The 18834-nt window shown below is 52.8% G+C and overlaps 1 protein-coding gene across 2 annotated transcripts; it reads left to right on the top strand.

The window, feature by feature from the left end:
- Positions 1-130: 130 nt before the first annotated feature.
- Positions 131-17095, top strand: RPAP1 (RNA polymerase II associated protein 1). Of its 2 annotated transcripts, none has more exons than XR_003607866.2 (25): positions 131-201; positions 1170-1426; positions 1732-1880; positions 2162-2251; positions 2707-2827; positions 3421-3642; positions 4528-4707; positions 5715-5830; positions 6161-6259; positions 7317-7418; positions 7641-7808; positions 8065-8250; positions 8564-8698; positions 8803-8973; positions 9480-9637; positions 10092-10250; positions 10376-10577; positions 11010-11119; positions 11418-11613; positions 11833-11985; positions 12207-12349; positions 12916-13672; positions 16113-16261; positions 16422-16481; positions 16588-16636. XR_003607866.2 is itself a non-coding variant. In XM_028096076.2 (25 exons), exons 2-25 carry the CDS (start codon positions 1246-1248, stop codon positions 16735-16737), a joined length of 4185 nt encoding a protein of 1394 aa, XP_027951877.2. In that variant the 5' UTR covers positions 131-201; positions 1170-1245; the 3' UTR covers positions 16738-17095. The 2 variants fall into 2 exon arrangements, 1 of the variants encoding a protein (XP_027951877.2); XM_028096076.2 differs by having other exon boundaries at positions 16085-16261; positions 16588-17095.
- The last annotated feature ends 1739 nt before the right edge of the window (positions 17096-18834 follow it).

Here is an 18834-nt window from a genome sequence, read left to right as displayed (position 1 = left end):
ATAGGACGTCGAAATTACTTAAATAAATAAACTTTTTTTTAAAAGGGGGTGTGTGTCCTGGCGCCAAGCCGGCAAACCCCAGAGGGGGTGGAGCCAGACCAGGGAGAGGCGGGGCTGGGCTGCGGGGCGGAAGCTCGAATCTGGTGGCGGCGGAAGCGCGGCCCTTGCGGGGCAAGATGGCGGCGCCCGGGCGGTCCTAAGGTAAGTAAGGGGTTACGCAGGAGGAACGGACCTCAGGGTTCCCCGGCGGAGGGCTCTGGTACAGGATATCCAGTTCCTTTGTGGGAGCCTCCCCGAGCGTCTTTGCTCTACATTGGAGTGGCCGCGGCCTTTTCGGTGTGGATATCCCGGCCACGGCCCTCCATCCGCAGGCTGCATAAGCTGAGACTCGGTGATTTCTCTGTTGAATCGGGTGGTCCAAAATGTCCGCGACGGCAGAACCCTAGGGGCAGTTGTCCGGCCCGACAGTGTACAAGTCTTGTACTTCTTTGGTGAAATTTAATCCTAAGTGTTTTGCTCTTTTTGATGCGATTGTAAGTGACATTGTTTTCTTAATTTCATTTTCTGATTGTTCTTTTTGCTAGTGTATAGAAATACAGATGATTTTTATATGTTGATCTTTTGTAAGCCCAAGGTTTTTTTGTTTTTTGTTTTTAATAATTTGAACACCTTTAGGCCAGGCATATTCTCTCCAGTTTGATACAGAATCATTACTCCCTATCCGCCTGGCTCCTGATGTTATTTTTCTTAGATTCCCTACAGTTGTTCCTGAGACTTTTTATCATCCACACATTGTAAACAATTTTCAGTTGGCAGTAAATATTATTAGGCTGATGACATCAAGGAGGCCTAAATAGGGAGGGAATGGCAATAAGGTATGAATGAGAAAGAATGACTTGATGTGAACCTAGGAAGTGTCTTTTTTTTTAAGATTTTATTTATTTATTTGACAGAGAGACAGCAAGAGAGGGAACACAAGCAGGGGAAGTGGGAGAGAGAGAAGCAGGCTTCCCGCCGAGCAGGGAGCCCGATGCAGGGATGACAACCTGAGCCGAAGGCAGATGCTTAACGACTGAGCCACCCAGGCGCCCCAGAAGTGTCTTTTCTGATGCACAATAAAGAGAATCAGGGTTCACTTGCAGAGGGCCCAACAGCTTTATTGTTTGTAGGGTTGAATGAGAGGGAATCCCCACACCAAAGCAGTGCTGGAAAAAATTGCACAAGAGAGGCAGCTGGAGTGTCGAGATGCTGTCGAGACCAAAGCCAGGGGAGTCGGAGGTGGACCTGCTGCGCTTCCAGAGTCAGTTTCTTGCAACTGGTGCAGCTCCAGCAGTACAACTGGTGAAGAAAGGAAATAGGGGAGGTGGCAACCCTAACCCAGACCAGCCTCTGCTGCAGGATCGTCGGGATGTGGTGACACTGGACAGTGAGTGGCTGTGGGTGTGAGGCTGAGAAGGAGAGAGGGTATGGCCTCAGCGTCCTCTCCCTCTTCCTAATGTGGCTGGATTTTCCCCCATCATTATTTCAGACCCTGCATAGTCTCTGTTCCTGCAGCCCCATTTTACATATGAAGAAACTGAGGTTCGCAGAGGTTAAATATCTTGCCCAAGGTGACACAGCTTGAGCCAGGGCCCCACAGCAGCTGCCTTTCTCTCTTTGGTTTCCTCCTGCCCTCAGTCTCTTCCTGGGAAGGAATGAGTATCCTCACATCCGGGTTTTTTTCTTTCTCAGATCTCCCAGATTCGCCCCCGGCTTTAGTTCCTGCTCCCCCAAAGAGAGCTAGACCCAGCCCCGGCTGCCCCCTGCCTGAACATGAAGACCCCGAAGAGAGGCTGAACAGGCACGATCAGCACATCACTGCCGTCTTGACTAAGATTATTGTGCGTCTCACCCTGGTTGAGTGGGATGCGGCATCCTGGGGCAGCAAGGATAGTGGGTGGGAGTGGTGAGCCGTATGAGTAGAGGTTGATTCCAGAAAGGTGGGACTTTAACCCCCTGCAGTCAGTTTGGGGCTGCTTTAGAATCACTGTGCCCAAAGAAGCAACGTGGATTCAGAACTCTCTAGAGAGAGATTCTAGTTGTACAGAATTGGGGTTAGTGGGATAGTGCCCAGTCTGGGGAGATCTCAGTATCTTCACTACTTTGTGCTTTGTTGCTGCAGGAACGAGATACAAGTTCAGTGGCAGTGAATCTGCCTGTGCCCAGTGGGGTTGCTTTCCCTCCTGTGTTCCATCGCTCACAGGAGAGACAGGTAGGCAAGGTGCTTAGATGGTACTTAGGAGACATTAGGTGAGCCTCATAGTGCATCTTCCTCAGGCAGATAATCTGAATAATGTTAAGCAATTTTCTTGTTAAGGCAGCACCATGCTAAGCACTTTACACACATTACTTAATCCTCATAACAACCGTGTAAGGTAGGTATCATCATCCCCATTTTTCAGTTGAGGAAACTGAGACGCTGAAAAGATAAGTAACTTGTCCAATGTCACACATCTAATAGAAGAACCAGAAATCCAACCCAAGTTTGTCAGACTTCAAGACCTGTCCTCCTATAGAGCCCTGCTTTTTCTGAGGACTAGGGTTGTGACCCTTGGAGATTAAGCAAGTCCCTTTTATCTCTTTGTTCCAGTGGCCTTAGTGTGAAGAGGTTGAGAGGAAAATGGGGTAGTGAGCATCCGTCACCTGAGTTTTCTTTTTGCCCCATAGGGGAAGTCTGCAATGTCTGGTAAGAGAAGCATCTTTGCCCAAGAAATTGCAGCAAAGAGAGCGTCTGAAGCCAGGGTCCCACCAGTTAGAGAAGCTGTGTCTACCCTGGATCCACCAGAAGGTAAACTGGGGTTGAAGAGACTTGGGCTTGGCCTTTTAGAGTCACCTTGGGGTGTATGTCTTCCCTGCATCAGACAGGAAGGCATATTTAGATGGCATTTGAGCCATCTAAAGAGAAAGCTGTCCCTTATCCCCACTTACAGTATTGAGTATGGGTGGCTTGCGTCTACATCTGGGTCTTAGGTGCAGGGAGAATGCTGGCCATTATTCGATCCTAGGAGGAAGGAGGAGACAGAGGTATTTATCAGAGACTGTAAAATAAAGATGTAGACCAAGATTCCTTTAATGATGCAAATTATTAGCAGAAGAGCAGGGGGAAGTCTTCTGGAAGCAGACAGCTACATGGAGATCCAAGAGAAGAGTCAGAAAGTAGGATGTTTCCCTAACATCCCTCAGAAAGGGGCAAAATGAGTGGAGAGATCTCTACCCAATCCAACCTGTGTTTGTGTTACGGAGGGATAAAGGGGTGTCTCCACTCTGTGCCCGGGAAATCTCTGGGTCCTCCATCTGTCTCCAGGGCTAATGGGATTAGGGACGAGGGCCAGAAGGCCCGGCTGGGGCAAGGCCATGAAACTGATGATACACTTCTTCCAGGGACTGTGTCCTGTGAGGCACTCACACCTCGGGAGCAGGGCTGCCAGCTTCCGTGGGGCAGCCGCGGCTTCCAGGGACCCCATCTGGTCACAGGGAAGGGGCTCAGGAGCCAGGATGCTGAGCAGGAAGCCCGGACCATCCATGAAGAGAACGTAGCAAAACTGCAAGCCATGGCTCCTGACGAGATCCTGCGGGAGCAGCAGCGGTTGCTGGCTCAGCTCGGTATGGCACGCTGGGCCTTCCTGCCGGGATTGGGCTCGGAAGGGGCAGCCACTTACTGCTGAAGGCTTCCTGCAAGGGCCAGGCCTTTGGCTGGGTTGTTGAATGCGTTATTTAATTCTGTCCGCAGACAGTTCCTGTAAGGTAGGTAGTACTAGCTTCATTTACTTAGGAAAAAAACCTGAGTCTCACAACTTGAAACTCTCCCCCGGGTCATAGGGCTGGTAAGGAACATGGATGAGATGTAAACCCAGGTCTCTTGGGTCTGCCAGGCCCTGCTTTCAACCACTCTGTTGTGTGTACCGTACTACTCCAGGGTAACGTGCGTTGTATCACGGCTGTGCCCTCTCTGGTACGGCTGTGGCAATGCTCTGTGTGCGATGCTCTGCCGTGCCGTACCTCCTTCCTGGTTTCCGTTCACCACGACAGCAGCACCGAGCCGAGTCAGTCTTGTCCAAAATTCTGTACCTGGCACCTTCATAGAGAGTACTTAGGTTAGGTTCTAGTAAATATTTGTGCGTAAATAAATTAGCTGAAAGTGAAAGAAATTGTTCCCCTAAATGCCTTCTCTTTGGCTCTAGTCGACATTCATTCATTTATTCCACAGTCACTTCCTTTGGGCCTCTAACCTGAAGCCAAGCACAGGGATGGTCAGGAACCTGGGTGGGCCAGGGGACTGTGAAGGATGGAGAGAAGGGTGGGTGGGCAGGCCCCAGTGACAGGTGTGGGTCATTGAGGCCCCAGGAGTGCCCAGGGGGCTCAGGCCAGGGGTGGGAAGGGGCTTGTCCTGGCTGGGGCACCAGTAGATAGGCAGTATTCGGCAGGTGTCAGGTCCACACGAGCCGGCGAGGATCTGCCACCACCTGCTCTCCCTTCCATCCTCTCTAGATCCCAACGTGGTCGCCTTCTTGACGTCTCCCAACCGCACCCATGAGCAAGCAGCAGAGAAGGCCACAGAGCAGCAGAGACCAGGAGGACACTCTGCTGAGGTCACTGGAGACAAACCCCTTGTGCCAACTTCTGCGAGGGAGCCCAGACAGGAAGATGATCTGGATCCAGGAGCCCCAGGTTTGGAGGAAGGGGGACATCTTTGGGGGAATAGAAGTGGAGGAAAGTAACCCTTCTCCTAGGCCTGGCGGATGGAAAACGAGAGAATCTTCTCTGTCCTTGGACATCTAACGTCAGTCTTCATTTGCTGATGTGTATGTTCTTTCTACGTATGCTTCCTGTTTTCTTGTCCTGTTCCTGCTCCTTGTCCCTCTCTCCTGGGAAGTGGCAGCAGGGCGTGACGGCTGGACCCTCCCCCAGCAGATCATCTCCACCCTGCCTTTACACGAGCTGCCCCAGCTCTGGCTCCGTCCACCCCACAGTTTTCTGCCTTTTGCTATCCATGTTGCGGGGGAGATGGCAGGGCCAGGGCGATGGAAGAAGAGGCTGATGCAGGTCTTAACAAACATGCCAGACCTAAAGCAGAGAGGCCAGTGGGAGCACTCATTTCCCAGGACCTGGATTATTTTATTAGTAATTCACAAAAGAAGAAATTGGATTATGAAAGCCAGGAACCTCCTGCCCCTCAGGGAGCTCCAGGCCAGCTGAGCAGGTCAGGTGGGGGTTGAGGGAGAAGGAGGAGAATGTTCCAGAGGTGTGTTTCTGTATCTTGCCCCGCAGAAGCAGGATCGCTGCCCTTCATTGCCCCACTCCCCTGCTTCTTTAGAAGGTCAGTACTAGGCAGTGGAGAACTGTGTTTTCCCTGATACCTATGGTCCTCCCTTCCTCCTCTGCTCCTTCTCTCTCCTCTTCTTTACCTTCTGCTCTTTCTCTTGCCCCTCCCAGCAAGTACGTGGGGTCAGCAGCGGGCTAGAGCCCAGGACTAGGTGTGTTCTGCCGTATCTGAGCTATCCGCCCAGTTCCCAGGAGTCCAGCCCCTGGGCTGTGCCACCTAAGTCTAACTAAAGGCAGAGGCTGCCAGAGCCTTGGGCAGAGGTAGATGTGGCAGCTGCGGGGTAATGGCTGGGACCCCAGGTATCAGTGAGCTGAGCTCCTTAGGGAATACTGTTCTGCTTCCATCTTCCTAGCTCTGGCACTGCCTGTGACCCCCCACAAAGAATGGGTGCACATGGACACCGTGGAGCTGGAGAAGCTCCACTGGACCCAGGATCTGCCTCCGCTCCGGAGGCAGCGGACGCAGGAGGTAAGGAGGGCCAACTGGCCTGCAAGGGGTGGAGCAGGCTGGGAGTGGCCGTGGAAGCTCTGAGGCCACATCACTTCTCCATGTCCCCTTGCCCTCTCTCCCCCATGCTCTTGCACCCGAACTCGGGCCCTTTTCTTCCCTGGAGCTTGAGGAACATTTCTCCTTTGCACTCCTCCTCTCCTCATCAGCCTGCCTGGCCCCTGGGGTCAAGGGAGTTCCATTTCCACTCCCGGGTAGAATCAGGACCGAGGTCTGGGATGAAAGGCGAGGAGTGCGTATAGGGAAGTTGCCATGTCCCCAGCCTATAGTCTTTTTTTCTCTTCCCATTAGAGGATGCAGGCCCGATTTAATCTTCAGGGAGAGCTACTGGCCCCCGATGTGGACCTGCCCACCCATCTGGGCCTGCACCACCATGGAGAAGAGGCAGAGGTGAGGCATGGGGCCTAGGGAGGACTGGGCAGCTCTCAGCAAGTGCTTTTATCAACCATATGGAAGAGGACCTCTGGTCAGTTACCTTGGACCTTCTGTGTAGCCTATTCCATTTCATGGCCTTGCTGTCCATAGGTTCTTAGGCTCAAAATGTTTCTCCTCATTCCTTCGCATTCCAGTCAGTTGCCTGAACTTGCCAGTTTTACGTCTGTCACCTCCCCTGGTACTTTCTCGAGAAGAGGCTTGCTCCCTCTTTGTTCAGTCGCCATGTCTTCCCATCCATCCATCATGGGACTGCCATACTGATTCCCTCTGGCCCAGCCCAGGCCATGCCTTGCCTTGCCTTGGAAAGTTTCCTGGCTCCCTTCTGCTCACAGAATCGTCATGGCTGCTTAGCCTGGCAAGACAGTCCTTCAGCAGTCTTTCCCTGCTGACCCTAGAGCTCTGCATTCTCACCCCTGCAACACCACTGTGGTGCTCTCCCTCCTCACATACAGCGTGCGATCAAGGACCTCCAGGCCATGGAAGCTCCACCCACCTGCTGAGACCACATTACTTTTCCATATCCCCCTTTTCTCTCTCTCCTATTCTCTTGTTGCAAGTTAAACACGGATTACTGCATTCCTCCCTTTCTGCTTTATGCCGTGGTTACTTGTGTGCAAATCTTACCTTCTTTACCAGTTTGAGGATCCATCTATGGAGAGAAGAGGCAAGAGAGGGGCGCCTGGGTGGCTCAGTCGTTAAGCGTCTGCCTTTGGCTCAGGTCATGATCCCAGGGTCCTGGGATCGAGCCCCACATCGGGCTCCCTGCTCAGTGGGAAGCCTGCTTCTCCCTCTCCCACTCCCCCTGCTTGCGTTCCCTCTCTCGCTGTCTCTCTCTGTCAAATAAATAAAATCTTAAAAAAAAAAGAAAAAAAGAGGCAAAAGATATTACTTACTTAACTTTGTCTTCCCCTTGACAGCTAACTCAGTGCCTAGAATATAGGGGTTTCTGTGTATTAGTTGGGGGGTGCTGCCCTGTGTGTTGGCTCCTTCTGACATCTTGTCCCTGCCCCAGAGAGCAGGGTACTCCCTGCAGGAGCTCTTCCACCTGACGCGCAGCCAGGTGTCCCAGCAGAGAGCATTAGCCCTGCACGTGTTGGCCCAGGTCATCGGCAGGGTGAGTGGACTGCCTGCCCCCATGCCTCACCCTCTCCGACCCCAACCTTGGACTTCCCCACCTCCTGTCCTTTTCGTTCGAGCCCAGGAGCCCATACAGCAGCTCTCTCTGGGGCAGACTGGGAATGGGACAAACCCAGGGTCATAGGTGGGCAAGTGAAGGGTTTAGGACAGAGACTTTGTAACTTCAACAACTCCAGCAAGGTTTTCCCCTGCCCCCAAGGCCCAGGCTGGTGAGTTTGGGGACCGGCTAGTGGGCAGTGTCTTGCGCCTCCTTTTGGATGCTGGTTTCCTCTTCCTGCTGCGCTTCTCCCTGGATGACAGAGTGGATGGGGTCATCGCAGCTGCCGTCCGGGCTCTTCGGGCTCTGCTGGTGGCTCCTGGAGATGAGGTACGCAGGGATAGCAATGGGGCTTTGAGGCATCAGGGTCCCTGCCCCTGCTGCTGGGCACACCCTCCCTGCAAAGGCTTTGCCAAGCAGAGCAGAGAACGGGATGGCAGTGTCACTGTCTTCTCTCCTAAGAGCCCCAAAGCCCAGCAGCCTTGCCTTTCTATTCTTGGTGTGAGGTTTCTGCTGACTACTCCTGGGCCCTCTTTCCGGGCCTGACTCCTTCCTCTTCTTCCCACCCTTCTCTTCCCTATGGCAGGAGCTCCTCGACAGCACCTTCTCCTGGTACCATGGAGCTTTGGTGTTCCCTCTGATGCCCAGCCAGGAAGACAAGGAGGACGATGAGGAGGAAGATGAAGAACTTCCAGCAGAGAAAGCAAAAAGGAAGAGCCCTGAGGAAGGAAGCCAGCCTCCATCTGACCTGGCTCGACATGACGTCATCAAGGTAAAGATGCTGGGGCAGCTGCACCTGTCCCACGACCTTGAGGGCAAGCACATCTTTTTGGGGTCGGCGGGGGGGGTGGTACAGAGCGAGAGAGAGAGAGAATCCAAGCAGATTCCATGCCCAGGGCAGAGCCCGATGTGGGGCTCGATCCCACAACCCTGAGATCATGACCTGAGCCAAAATCAAGAGTCGGATGCTCAACCTACTGCACCACCTCAGTGCCCCCATAGGCAAGCACATCTTAGGCAAGAAGGGTCATCAAGGCTGGGGGCCCAGCTGCGTTTTGCACTGGGTTTATCTCTCTGATCACCAGGGGCTTCTGGCTACCAACCTGCTGCCTCGGCTGCGCTACGTGCTAGAGGTGACCTGCCCCGCACCTTCTGTGGTCCTGGACATCCTGGCTGTGCTCATCCGTCTGGCCCGGCATTCCCTGGAGTCAGCCACAAGGGTGAGAAAGAGAAGAGAAGGAGACAAGGACTGGGCAAAGAGCCTAGCTGAGCCTGGGCCTGACCCTCAGCCTCCCTGCCTCCCTTTTCTTCCTGTCCCCCACAGGTCCTGGAGTGCCCTCGGCTAATAGAGACCGTGGTTCGAGAGTTCCTGCCCACTAGCTGGTCCCCCATAGGGGCGGGGCCTGCCCCCAGTCTACACAAAATGCCTTGTGCCACTGCCATGAAACTACTTCGTGTCCTGGCCTCGGCTGGTAGGAATATTGCTGCCCGGCTGGTGAGCAGGACAAAGGTCAAGGGATGAGGGCCTTATGACCGGGCTGGTTGGGGTCTAAGCATGGCCTCTGGACTCCGGGTAACTGGCTCACGCCATCTTCCTCTTCATCTCTGATCCAGTTGCTCTGAAACGCAACAGGAACCACCAGCCAGGAACCTAGTCACCTGGAGTCTGGTGTATCCTATAGGCCTACTGTGCTTTCGTTACCTGAAGGGAGGGCTCCCTCTTCCCTGGACCCAGACCAGAAGAGCCACATAGAGATGGGCATCCATCACCCATAGCCAAGTCACCCTAGAAAAGGTGCCTAGCAAGTGCTCGCTGAAAGGAAGGAGGGGAGGGAGGGAGGGATGGATGAGGTAGTTTCATCCTGGCCCACAGTTAAGACCCCGTGGCCCAAGAGGGGCCTGGAACGGGCTGAGTTGAGGCCATCGCCATAGTAAGAGAACCTGAGGCCACTTGGGCCCCCAGGGGAATGGGATGTCCAGACTCTGCCCTCTTGCCCTCAGTTGAGCAGCTTTGATCTCCGGAGCCACCTGTGCCGCTTTATAGCAGAGGCTCCCCAGGAAATGGCCTTGCCCCCAGAGGAAGCCGAGACGCTGAGCACTGAGGCCTTCCGTCTGTGGGCTGTGGCTGCCTCCTATGGCCAGGGAGGTGACCTTTACAGGTGAGGAGAGACGGGAGGAGGCTCCTTTGTAGATCCCTCCAGTTCTGCACTCGGGCCTCATCTGATGACCCAGCCTTGCTCAAGGTGTCCGGCTCAGAGGGAGGCTGAAAATGAGGAGAGGATTCTGGGAGGAATGAAGAAAGCCTGGGGGCCAGGACTAGCCAGTGGGATAGTAGAACAAAGCTGAGGTAACCACATTCTGTGCACAACAGCCTTAGCAGCTTGCTGAAATCCAATTTAAATCCCCTGTTGGGAGGAGGCCTGGAAGGTCTACCTCTTTCCCTTCGGCCCCCAGCCTTCCTTCCCTCTGAAGCCTTCTAAGAGTGCCCAGCCCTGGAGCCTCTCCCTCCTGAGCTTCCTTAAGCAGCCTGCAGATTCCTGGGGCAGTGCCCTGCCTTGTGTCTTCCGTCTCCACGTCCAGGGTCTCCAAAAGACAATAACTGTTCTTCCCCAGGGAGCTGTACCCAGTGCTGATGCGGGCCCTGCAGGCTGTGCCAGCGGAGCTCAGCACCCAGCCCCCTCGGCCCCTGTCGGTGCAGCGGATAGCCTCCTTGCTCACTCTCCTCGCCCAGCTGACCCTGGCCGCCAGCAGCACCGCGCCTGAGCCCAGCAGGTGGGTTGTAGCTCTGAGCTCCGGAACAGGCAGAAGCACTCCTCCAGAGGGAGAGGGTGGGTAGAGCTTGTGGGGGCGTCGAGACAGCCAGACCTTCACTGTGACCCGTTCTGGCACTCCTGTAGTGATGCTGCTGGGGCCAGTGTGTCGGCCACCCCTTCCTCGATCACTTGGACACAGGTGTCCGGGCTCCAGCCTCTTGTGGAGCCCTGTCTAAGACAGACCTTGAAGTTGCTGCCCAGACCTGAGATGTGGCAGGCCCTGAGCCCAGTGCCCACTGCCTGCCTGCTCTTCCTGGATGCATACTACCAAGCCTGGAGCCAGCAGGTGAGTGTGGCCTGCCCGCCTTCCTCTGTGCCCTGGGTGCCTGCCTCCCTCTTCACACACCACCCTCTATCTCCCTCTCCGTTTCCACTTCTCCACCCTTATTTCCCCATTCCACTTTTTCCTACTCTCCGCCTTATTCCTCCCACCTTTCTTCCTTTTTCTCTCTTCACATCCATTGGAGCTGCCAAGGAGCTGTGTTGGTGGGGACCAGAGACCCCCAAGCAGCGGCTCTGTCTCAGAGCCTTCCATGCTCTGAGTACAGTGGGTGACGGGGCAACCTCGGGGTCTTTTCTCTCTCCAGAGGGTCAGAAGGCAGAAGCCTCCAAACCCTGACTCTTGGGCTCTTAGAGTAATAGGCTTGGCCTGGGGACCCAGGGTCTAGGAGAATGGGTGTCTTGGGCTGTCAGCTCAGTGAGCCCCTTGGTTCTCCAGCCAAGCCTGTGCCCAGGGGATTGGCTTCAGGATATGGAGCGCCTGTCGGAGAGCCTGCTGCTACCCTTGCTGTGCACACCCACTCTGAGCAGCCTGTGGGATTCTCTTGGGTATGTACTCTGGGGGGGGGTGGGAGGGGTTGTGGTTGGGGGGTAGGGGTAGTAGGGAAGAGGCCGTTTCTCTCCCTCTGGGACTCCTAGGCCTAGCTCCCTCATCCATCCTGAGTAGAACCTCTCAGCCAGAGGAAACCTGAATCCCTAGCAGGCAGCACTTGAGGGCTCTGAGGAATGTGGGTGCTGGTCTACGTAGCCAGGTTCCTACTGGCCTTGGTCTCTGACCAAGCAGCTCTTTTCCAGCCTGGCACATATCAGGCCAGAGCCCCCCTCAGCTTCTTCATTCTGCCTCCAGGAGCTGCTCCCCTCTCTGCAACCCGCAGTTTTGTGTTCGGGCCCCTGAAGCTCTCCCCAGCCTCGTGTCACTGGGCAGCACAGGAGGCCACCCCTCTCTCAGTCTGGCTGGCTCAGCCTCACCATTCCCATTCCTCACTGCCCTTCTCTCTCTTTTCAACACCTTGGCTCGGATCCACAAAGGGCTATGTGACCAGGTGAGACCTAGGCACCTGGTTAGGGGTCAGGCGGGGGTGGGGGGGGCATGGAGGGCCAAGATGGGAAGAGTCAGAGCAAAAGGTACCACTTGGGGAAGGGAGGTGTCTCCCTGCCAGCCCCCATTTCTGTGAGTTTCTCTGGGGAGGGGGCAGCCACCTGAGGAACCCCAGGAAAGATCAAAGTCACCTTTAGATCTGAACAAGCTTGCTTTTGTTCAGCTGGCTGCCGTACTGGCCGCGCCAGGACTCCAGAACTACTTCCTCCAGTGTTTGGCTCCCGTGGCTGCCCCATACCTCACACCCTTCTCTGCGTGGGCCTTGCGCCATGAGTACCACCTGCAATACCTGGCACTCATCCTGGCCCAGAGAGCGGTGGGTACACCCCAGCCCCCCATACCTCTGTCCTTTCCCCCCCCATCCCCCCCCCCGCCAGCTTTTTGGAACCCGTGCTACTTCCGGCAATCCATGCACATGCTCCTCTGCTCTAGACATGCCCAGGGTCTGTGCAGCTATCCTCTCTGCACGTAACCCCACATCTCTCTGCTCTGTCCCCTCTCACACCCCCGCCCAACCCCCCGCTTCTCTGTTCACAGGCAACAGTCCAGCCAGATCTGGCAATCAACGCTGCCCTCCATCATAGTATGGTCTTGGCCCTGCTGGGCCGACTGTTGCCTGGAAGTGAGCACCTTGCCCATGAGCTACTGCTGAGCTGTGTATTCCGTCTGGAGTTCCTCCCGTGAGTCCAGGGTTGGTGACATCAGCTCAGCCCTTTGAGAGGCTGCTGTGGTTGTTGACGGAGGAGCCCTGAATTCGGAGCCAGGAGACCTGGGTTTAATCCGCTTTCTTCTATGGATCGTGCTTTACGTGTCACAGTTTCCATTTCTCATCAGTAAAGCGGGGATGAAGATAACCACACTAGAGAATTATAATAATGAGATTTCCGAGTGACCATCAGGCTAAGAAGTGGCGTATGAATTCGCTGTACACACGGAACAGCTAGCAGGGACCGAGTGCTGACTCTGTACCTGGCCGCTTCTTAAGTATTTCTGTTGTTTTTCCTCTGTACTGTGAGATTGTATTATCATCCCCATTTTACTGTGAGGAAACAGGCCCAGAGAAGCCCCGTCAGCCTGGCCCTAAGCAGCAGACTGTGGTGCCCACCCTCCCGACTGCAGCTAGTGATTAGGGAACACGGAGGGGCAGGACTGGACCTGGGGCCCCTGGGAAGCCCTGGAGAGCCGGCATGGCGTTCGGAGCGCTGTGGTTTGAGCGCTCACTTTTGCCCTTTGGGTTCTGTTGCAGGGAAAGAGCATCAGGGGGTCCGGAGGCAGCCGACTTCTCTGACCGGCTGTCCTTAGGGAGCGGCAAGGACTCAGGGTGTGGGCGAGGGATTCTGCTGGCTCAGGCCTGCCAGGACCTCCCCAGCATCCGCAGCTGCTACCTGACCCACTGCTCTCTGGCCCGAGCCAGCCTGCTGGCCTCACAGGCCTTGTACCGAGGGGAGCTCCAGCGAGTCCCAGGCCTGCTGCTCCCTGTGCCTAAGGAGCCGCTGCTGCCCACCGACTGGCCTTTCCTGCCACTGATCCGTCTCTACCACCAGACCTCAGACGCTCCCTCGGGGCTCCCTCCTGCTGACACTGTAGGCACGGCTCTGCGGGCTCTGCAGTGGGTGCTAGTCCTGGAGAGCTGGCGCCCCCAGGCCCTCTGGGCCGTGCCTCCTGCCGCCCGCCTGGCACGGCTCATGTGTGTGTTCCTGGTGGACAGCGAACTGTTCCGGGAGACCCCAGTACGACATCTGGTGGCCGCCCTCCTGGCCCGGCTCTGCCAGCCTAAGGTCCTGCCGGACCTCAAGCTGGATTGCCCACTTCCTGGCCTGGCATCTTTCCCTGACCTCTATGCCAGCTTCCTGGAGCATTTTGAGGCTGTCTCTTATGGGGACCACCTCTTTGGAGCCCTGGTTCTCCTTCCCCTGCAGCGCCGGTTCAGCGTCACTTTGCGCCTCACCCTCTTCGGGGAGCATGTGGGAGCCTTGCGAGCTCTGGGCCTGCCTCTTACCCAGGTACTTTCTCAGCCCAGCAGAGCCTGCCATGGCCTTCCTGTACTGGGCCTGGGGGGCAGTCCTGAGCAGTGGGGAGCTTTGGTGGGCCTCAGGTTTCTAATTTTACTTCTGGGGAATTTTGAGGAGATTAAGAGAATCCCTGAAAAGAGTTTAACAGGGTATCTGGCATACAGTATGTATTGGTTATTATTAACAAGCCACAACTCATTGCTCGGTGCCACAGTCTAGATAAGAGATGTAGTAAAGACCAATATAGTTCTAAATTATTCACATTTTAGATGTTAGGCCAGGATTCAGGAAAGGGAAGGATCAAAGTGGGCTTCCCGTAAGGAGAAAGCTTTGGGGAAGAAGCAGGGATTGACTTGGGCACTGAAGGTTGGGTAGAATTTGATGTTGAGGATGAAGGAACAGAATGTCCCTAGTGGAGCACCATCAGCAAAAGCTCAGAGGCAGGAAGGAATATAACAGGGTTGGAAGACAGAGGAGCCAGATTTCAGTTTAGGAACTTAATGGAAACAAGGCTAATAAAGTCTTAGAGGGCCTCAAAAATCAGGCTAAAGGGTTTTAAACATATAAGCTGTAGAGAATTAACTTTTTTAAGGTTTGGTTTTTTATTTTCATTATAACTTATTCTGGTAAACTTAAGTGTTTTAATAAATACATTTAACATGTATATAAAATAAGTTATATAAAGAACTAAAGAGACAATATAAAATATTTTTAAGAATTAAAAAGAACAGGGCGCCTGGGTGTCTCAGATGGTTAAGCATCCGCCTTCAGCTTAGGTCATGATCCCGGGGTCCTGGGATTGAGCTCTGAATTAGGCTCCCTGCTCAGCGGGGAGCCTGCTTCTCCCTCTGCCTCTCTCTGTCTCTCCTGAATAAATAAATAAAATCTTTAAAAAAAAAAAGAATTCAAAAGAACAGGGACACCTGGGTGGCTCAGCCGGTTAAGCATCTGCCTTCGGCTCAGGTCATGATCTCTGGGCCCTGGGATCAAGCCCCACATCGGGCTCCCTGCTCAGTGGGGAGTCTGCTTCTCCCTCTGCCCCTCCCCCTGCTCGTGCTCTATCTCTCTCTCAAATAAATAAAATCTTTGGGAGAAAAAAAAAAAAAGAACATTATGGTCATCTATAATCCCACTGCCCAGTAACTGTTTTGATTTTGATTTATCTTTTTTTAGTCTTTATATGTAAATATATATTTTTATAAAATTGGGATCCCTGCATGTTTTCTTCGTTTAACATTACATAATAAGCATTTCCCAATCATTAAATATTCTAAGAAATTAACATTTTTTATTACATTATAATCCATTGTGTAGGTGCATCCTTTTATCAGAACCCCTTGGTGGGCATGACAATTGTTTCTAATTTTCTGCTATTTGAAGTAACACTATGATAAACACCACTGGGTATAAACTTTATCTCTTTCTCTTTTTTTTTTTAAAGGTTTTTTTTGTGTTTTTTTTTAAAGATTTTATTTATTTATTTGAGAGAGAGAATGAGAGAGAGAGAGAGAGCATGAGAGGGGGGAGGGTCAGAGGGAGAAGCAGACTCCCTGCTGAGCAGGGAGCCCGATGCGGTACTCAATCCCGGGACTCCAGGATCATGACCTGAGCCGAAGGCAGTCGCCCAACCAACTGAGCCACCCAGGCGCCCTATCTCTTTCTCTTATAATCATTTTTTTCTTTTTCTTTTATTTATTTTTTATTTTGTTTAAAGGTTTTAGTGTTTTTTTTAAAGATTTTATTTATTTATTTGAGAGAGAGAGAGAGCATGAGAGGGGGGAGGGTCAGAGGGAGAAGCAGACTCCCCGCCGAGCAGGGAGCCCGATGTGGGACTCGATCCTGGGACTCCAGGATCATGACCTGAGCCAAAGGCAGTCGCTTAACCAACTGAGCCACCCAGGCACCCTTTTCTTTTATTTTTTAAAGTAATCTCTGCATCCAGTGTGGGGCTCAAACTCACAACCCCGAGATCAAGAGTTGCATGTTGTACCAACTGAGCCAGCCAGGTGCCCCTCTCGTAATCATTTCTGCATGGAATTAAGAGTGATTTTTTTTTTTTTTTTAGAGAGTTAACTGGTCCAAAGAAAATGAACTTCTGAAAGGTTTCATAATATGATTGAGCAGTTGAATGTGATATTTTGAAAGTTTTAATTTTAAGCAGATTAAACAAGTAGTGGTAGGCAGTAGAAATTCACTACTATTTCCCAATTTCCCAGTTTCCTTTGCTTCCCAGCTCTTTAGTCTTTAACCTCAGTCCTTGTGATAGACAGAAATGGATGTCTGTCCAGGACCTTATCTCTGCCCTCACGGTTTGGCTCAGGTGACCATCAAGCATCCACCCTGTTGTCCTGTGATACAGATTCCCACCCTCACCCTCAGCATGTCTCATTGCCCCTGTCACAGTTGCCTGTGTCCTTGGACTACTATACAGAGCCTCCTGAAGATAACCTGGCCCTCCTTCAGCTCTACTTCCGGGCCCTGGTTACGGGTGCTCTCTGTCCACGTTGGTGCCCTGTGCTCTATGCTGTGGCCGTGGCCCATGTCAACGGCTTCATCTTCTCCCAGGACCCCAAGAGCTCAGTAAGTTACTTCTCCATCTCCAGAGGGAGGAAGAGAGACTGCGACTGAGCTGCCTCTGGGTCAGCTGGGCAAGAGAGGAGGGTCGGATGAGGCCGGTGATGGGTGTCAGCCCTTGGCCCTTGGCCCAAGTGCCATCTCTCCCTCCCTCTTCTGCCTCTAGGATGAGGTAAAGGCTGCCCGCAGGAGCCTGCTGCAGAAAACTTGGCTGCTGGCAGATGAGGTAGGATGGGGCACATCCCGGAGGGGGGTAAAATAGGTCTTGGGGGTGGCAGAGATCTCAACAGGATCTCAGTACCTACTTCACAAAGTTTCTTCCCTTTTTGCAGGTTCTCCGGCGGCACCTTCTCCACTATAAGCTCCCTAATTCTGCCCTCCCAGAAGGCTTTGAGCTATATCCCCAGTTGCCCTCTCTGCGCCAGCAGTACCTCCAGAGACTGACCTCAGGGATGCTCCAGAATGGGGTGTCAGAGGCCTAGTAGAGTTGCTACAGATGAAGACATGGATACATTCTGCTGGGGTTCACCAGCACATGCCTGGCCAGACAAAAGGATTTTGTGTACTAAGGGTGCACAGGAGACAGGAGCAGAAGACTTGCCTTCCTGGGAACAGGCCATTTGAGCTTTTTTGGAGCAGGGTGAGCCCTACCATTATATCCTGATGTCTGAAGTTCAGTTTCTGAGAGTCTGTACTGGGAGTGAAGGGTGACTTAACTATTTACCCCTCTTTTGGGGCTAAGACAAACTATGGACATTTCTCCTTCCCCTGCCCCAGACCAAGATATATGAATGCTACAGATGTGTAGTGAAATAAAAAAATTTTTTTATCTCCTAGGAATCTGATTTGGACTGATTTCAGACATGGTACTTCAGGATTGGTAATGGAGGGATGGATTATCCCAGGGGAGAAGCAGGACTTCTGTGAGAGATGGGGGAAGTAAAACCTAAGTCCACACGTGGGACAATGAAAGTGTGGGTCCCAGTTCTGGAATAGAGCCAGGCCAGGGTAATGCTCTTGGGAAGGGGTACTTCTTAAAGGACTCTCGGCAGTCCACTTGGAGTATAAGTATCCTTAGTGAGGTCAGCATCTTGTCTCCTTACAGACCATTAACTGCTATCCTGAGATATGAAGAAACCAAAAGCCAGACTGCGCGGTAGCTGTCTGTCTTAATCTTTTTTTTTTTTTAAGATTTTTATTTATTTACTTGACAGAAAGAGAGATAGTGAGAGAGGGAACACAAGCAGGGTGAGAGGGAGAGGGAGAAGCAGGCTTCCCACCGAGCAGGGAGCCCGATGCGGGGCTCGATCCCAGGACCCCGGGATCATGACCTGAGCCGAAGGCAGACGCTTAACGACTGAGCCACCCAGGCGCCCCTGTCTATCTTAATCTGTTTGGGCTGCTGTAACAGAATACCACAGCCTGAGCGGCTTATAAACAACAAATTTATTTCTAACAATTCTGGAGGCTGGGAAGGCCAAGATCAAGGTGCTGACACAGTTGGTCTCCAGTGAGGACCCACTTCCTGGCTTGTGGACAGCCCTCACATGGCGGAAGGGACATGGGAGCCCTCTGAGTCTTCTTTGTAAAGACACTAACCCCCATTCCACCCGTGAAGGTGGAACCTTCATGACCTAATCGCTTTCCAGAAGCCTTGCCTCCAAGGCTACTCTACTCTAATACTCACACTGGGTTTTAGAGTTCAACATACGAACTTGGCCGGGGGCGAGGGCGGGGAGTGGACACAAACACTCAGTCTGTAGTGCTGTCCTACAACTGTTCCTCCATTGTGGACTTCAGTGGTGGTAGGTAAGGGCTGGGAAGGAGTGGATCAAACCATGAACTCCGGTTCATTGGTTCATCTCTTTTGGTAGAGTTTTTCGGTTCTTTGTCTAAATTCTAACACTTAAGCTTTCTTATAGTGTCATTTTCTGTGTGGGATTCCCTGTGTTTACAGGTCATCAGAGTGCGTGCAGTGTGCCCTGTCAGTAGGTAGAGAGAATCCACTTCCCATAAACAGAGCCGCTGGACCCAGGATTACACAGTAGGTTTTATAAGCAACCACTGCATCTGCAAACAGCATAGTCCCCAAACTCGTGACAGAAATCATCTGCAGTGTGTTAAAACAAACCGCTAGGCCCTTCACCAGTGTTTCTGATTCAGGGGATCTAGGGTGAAACCCAAGAATTTGCATCTCTAACAGGTGGTGCTGATGCTGGTATCCAAGCCCAAACACACTTTGAGAACCACTGGCTTAGTGGAACCTTACCAAGTAAATTCTGTGACCTCACAGTGGGATACCTACAGAGTTCAATAGAGCATGGGTCCTAGAGTGTTTACAAAATCACTGTAGTATCTTTATTTAGCACTGTATTCTCAGAGACAACCAAGTAGCTAACTACTATCACTTCTTTTTTTCCAGAGCTTTATATTAAACATAGGCCTTAGCCTTTAAAATTAGTATTTTGGAGGGGCGCCTCAGTGGTTCAGTTGGTTAACTGCCTGCCTTCCGCTCGGATCATTATCCCAGGGTCCTGGGATTGAGCCCTGCAGCTCTGTTGGGCTCCTTGCTCAGCAGG

This window comes from Eumetopias jubatus, unplaced genomic scaffold (genome assembly GCF_037043125.1).
Source record: "Eumetopias jubatus isolate StellerSeaLion01/CBP00866 unplaced genomic scaffold, mEumJub1_p1.0 scaffold_7, whole genome shotgun sequence".
In the NCBI taxonomy this organism is placed as follows: Eukaryota; Metazoa; Chordata; class Mammalia; order Carnivora; family Otariidae; genus Eumetopias; species Eumetopias jubatus.
Note: the sequence above shows the minus strand (reverse complement) of the source record. Positions and strands in the feature narration are given on the sequence as shown.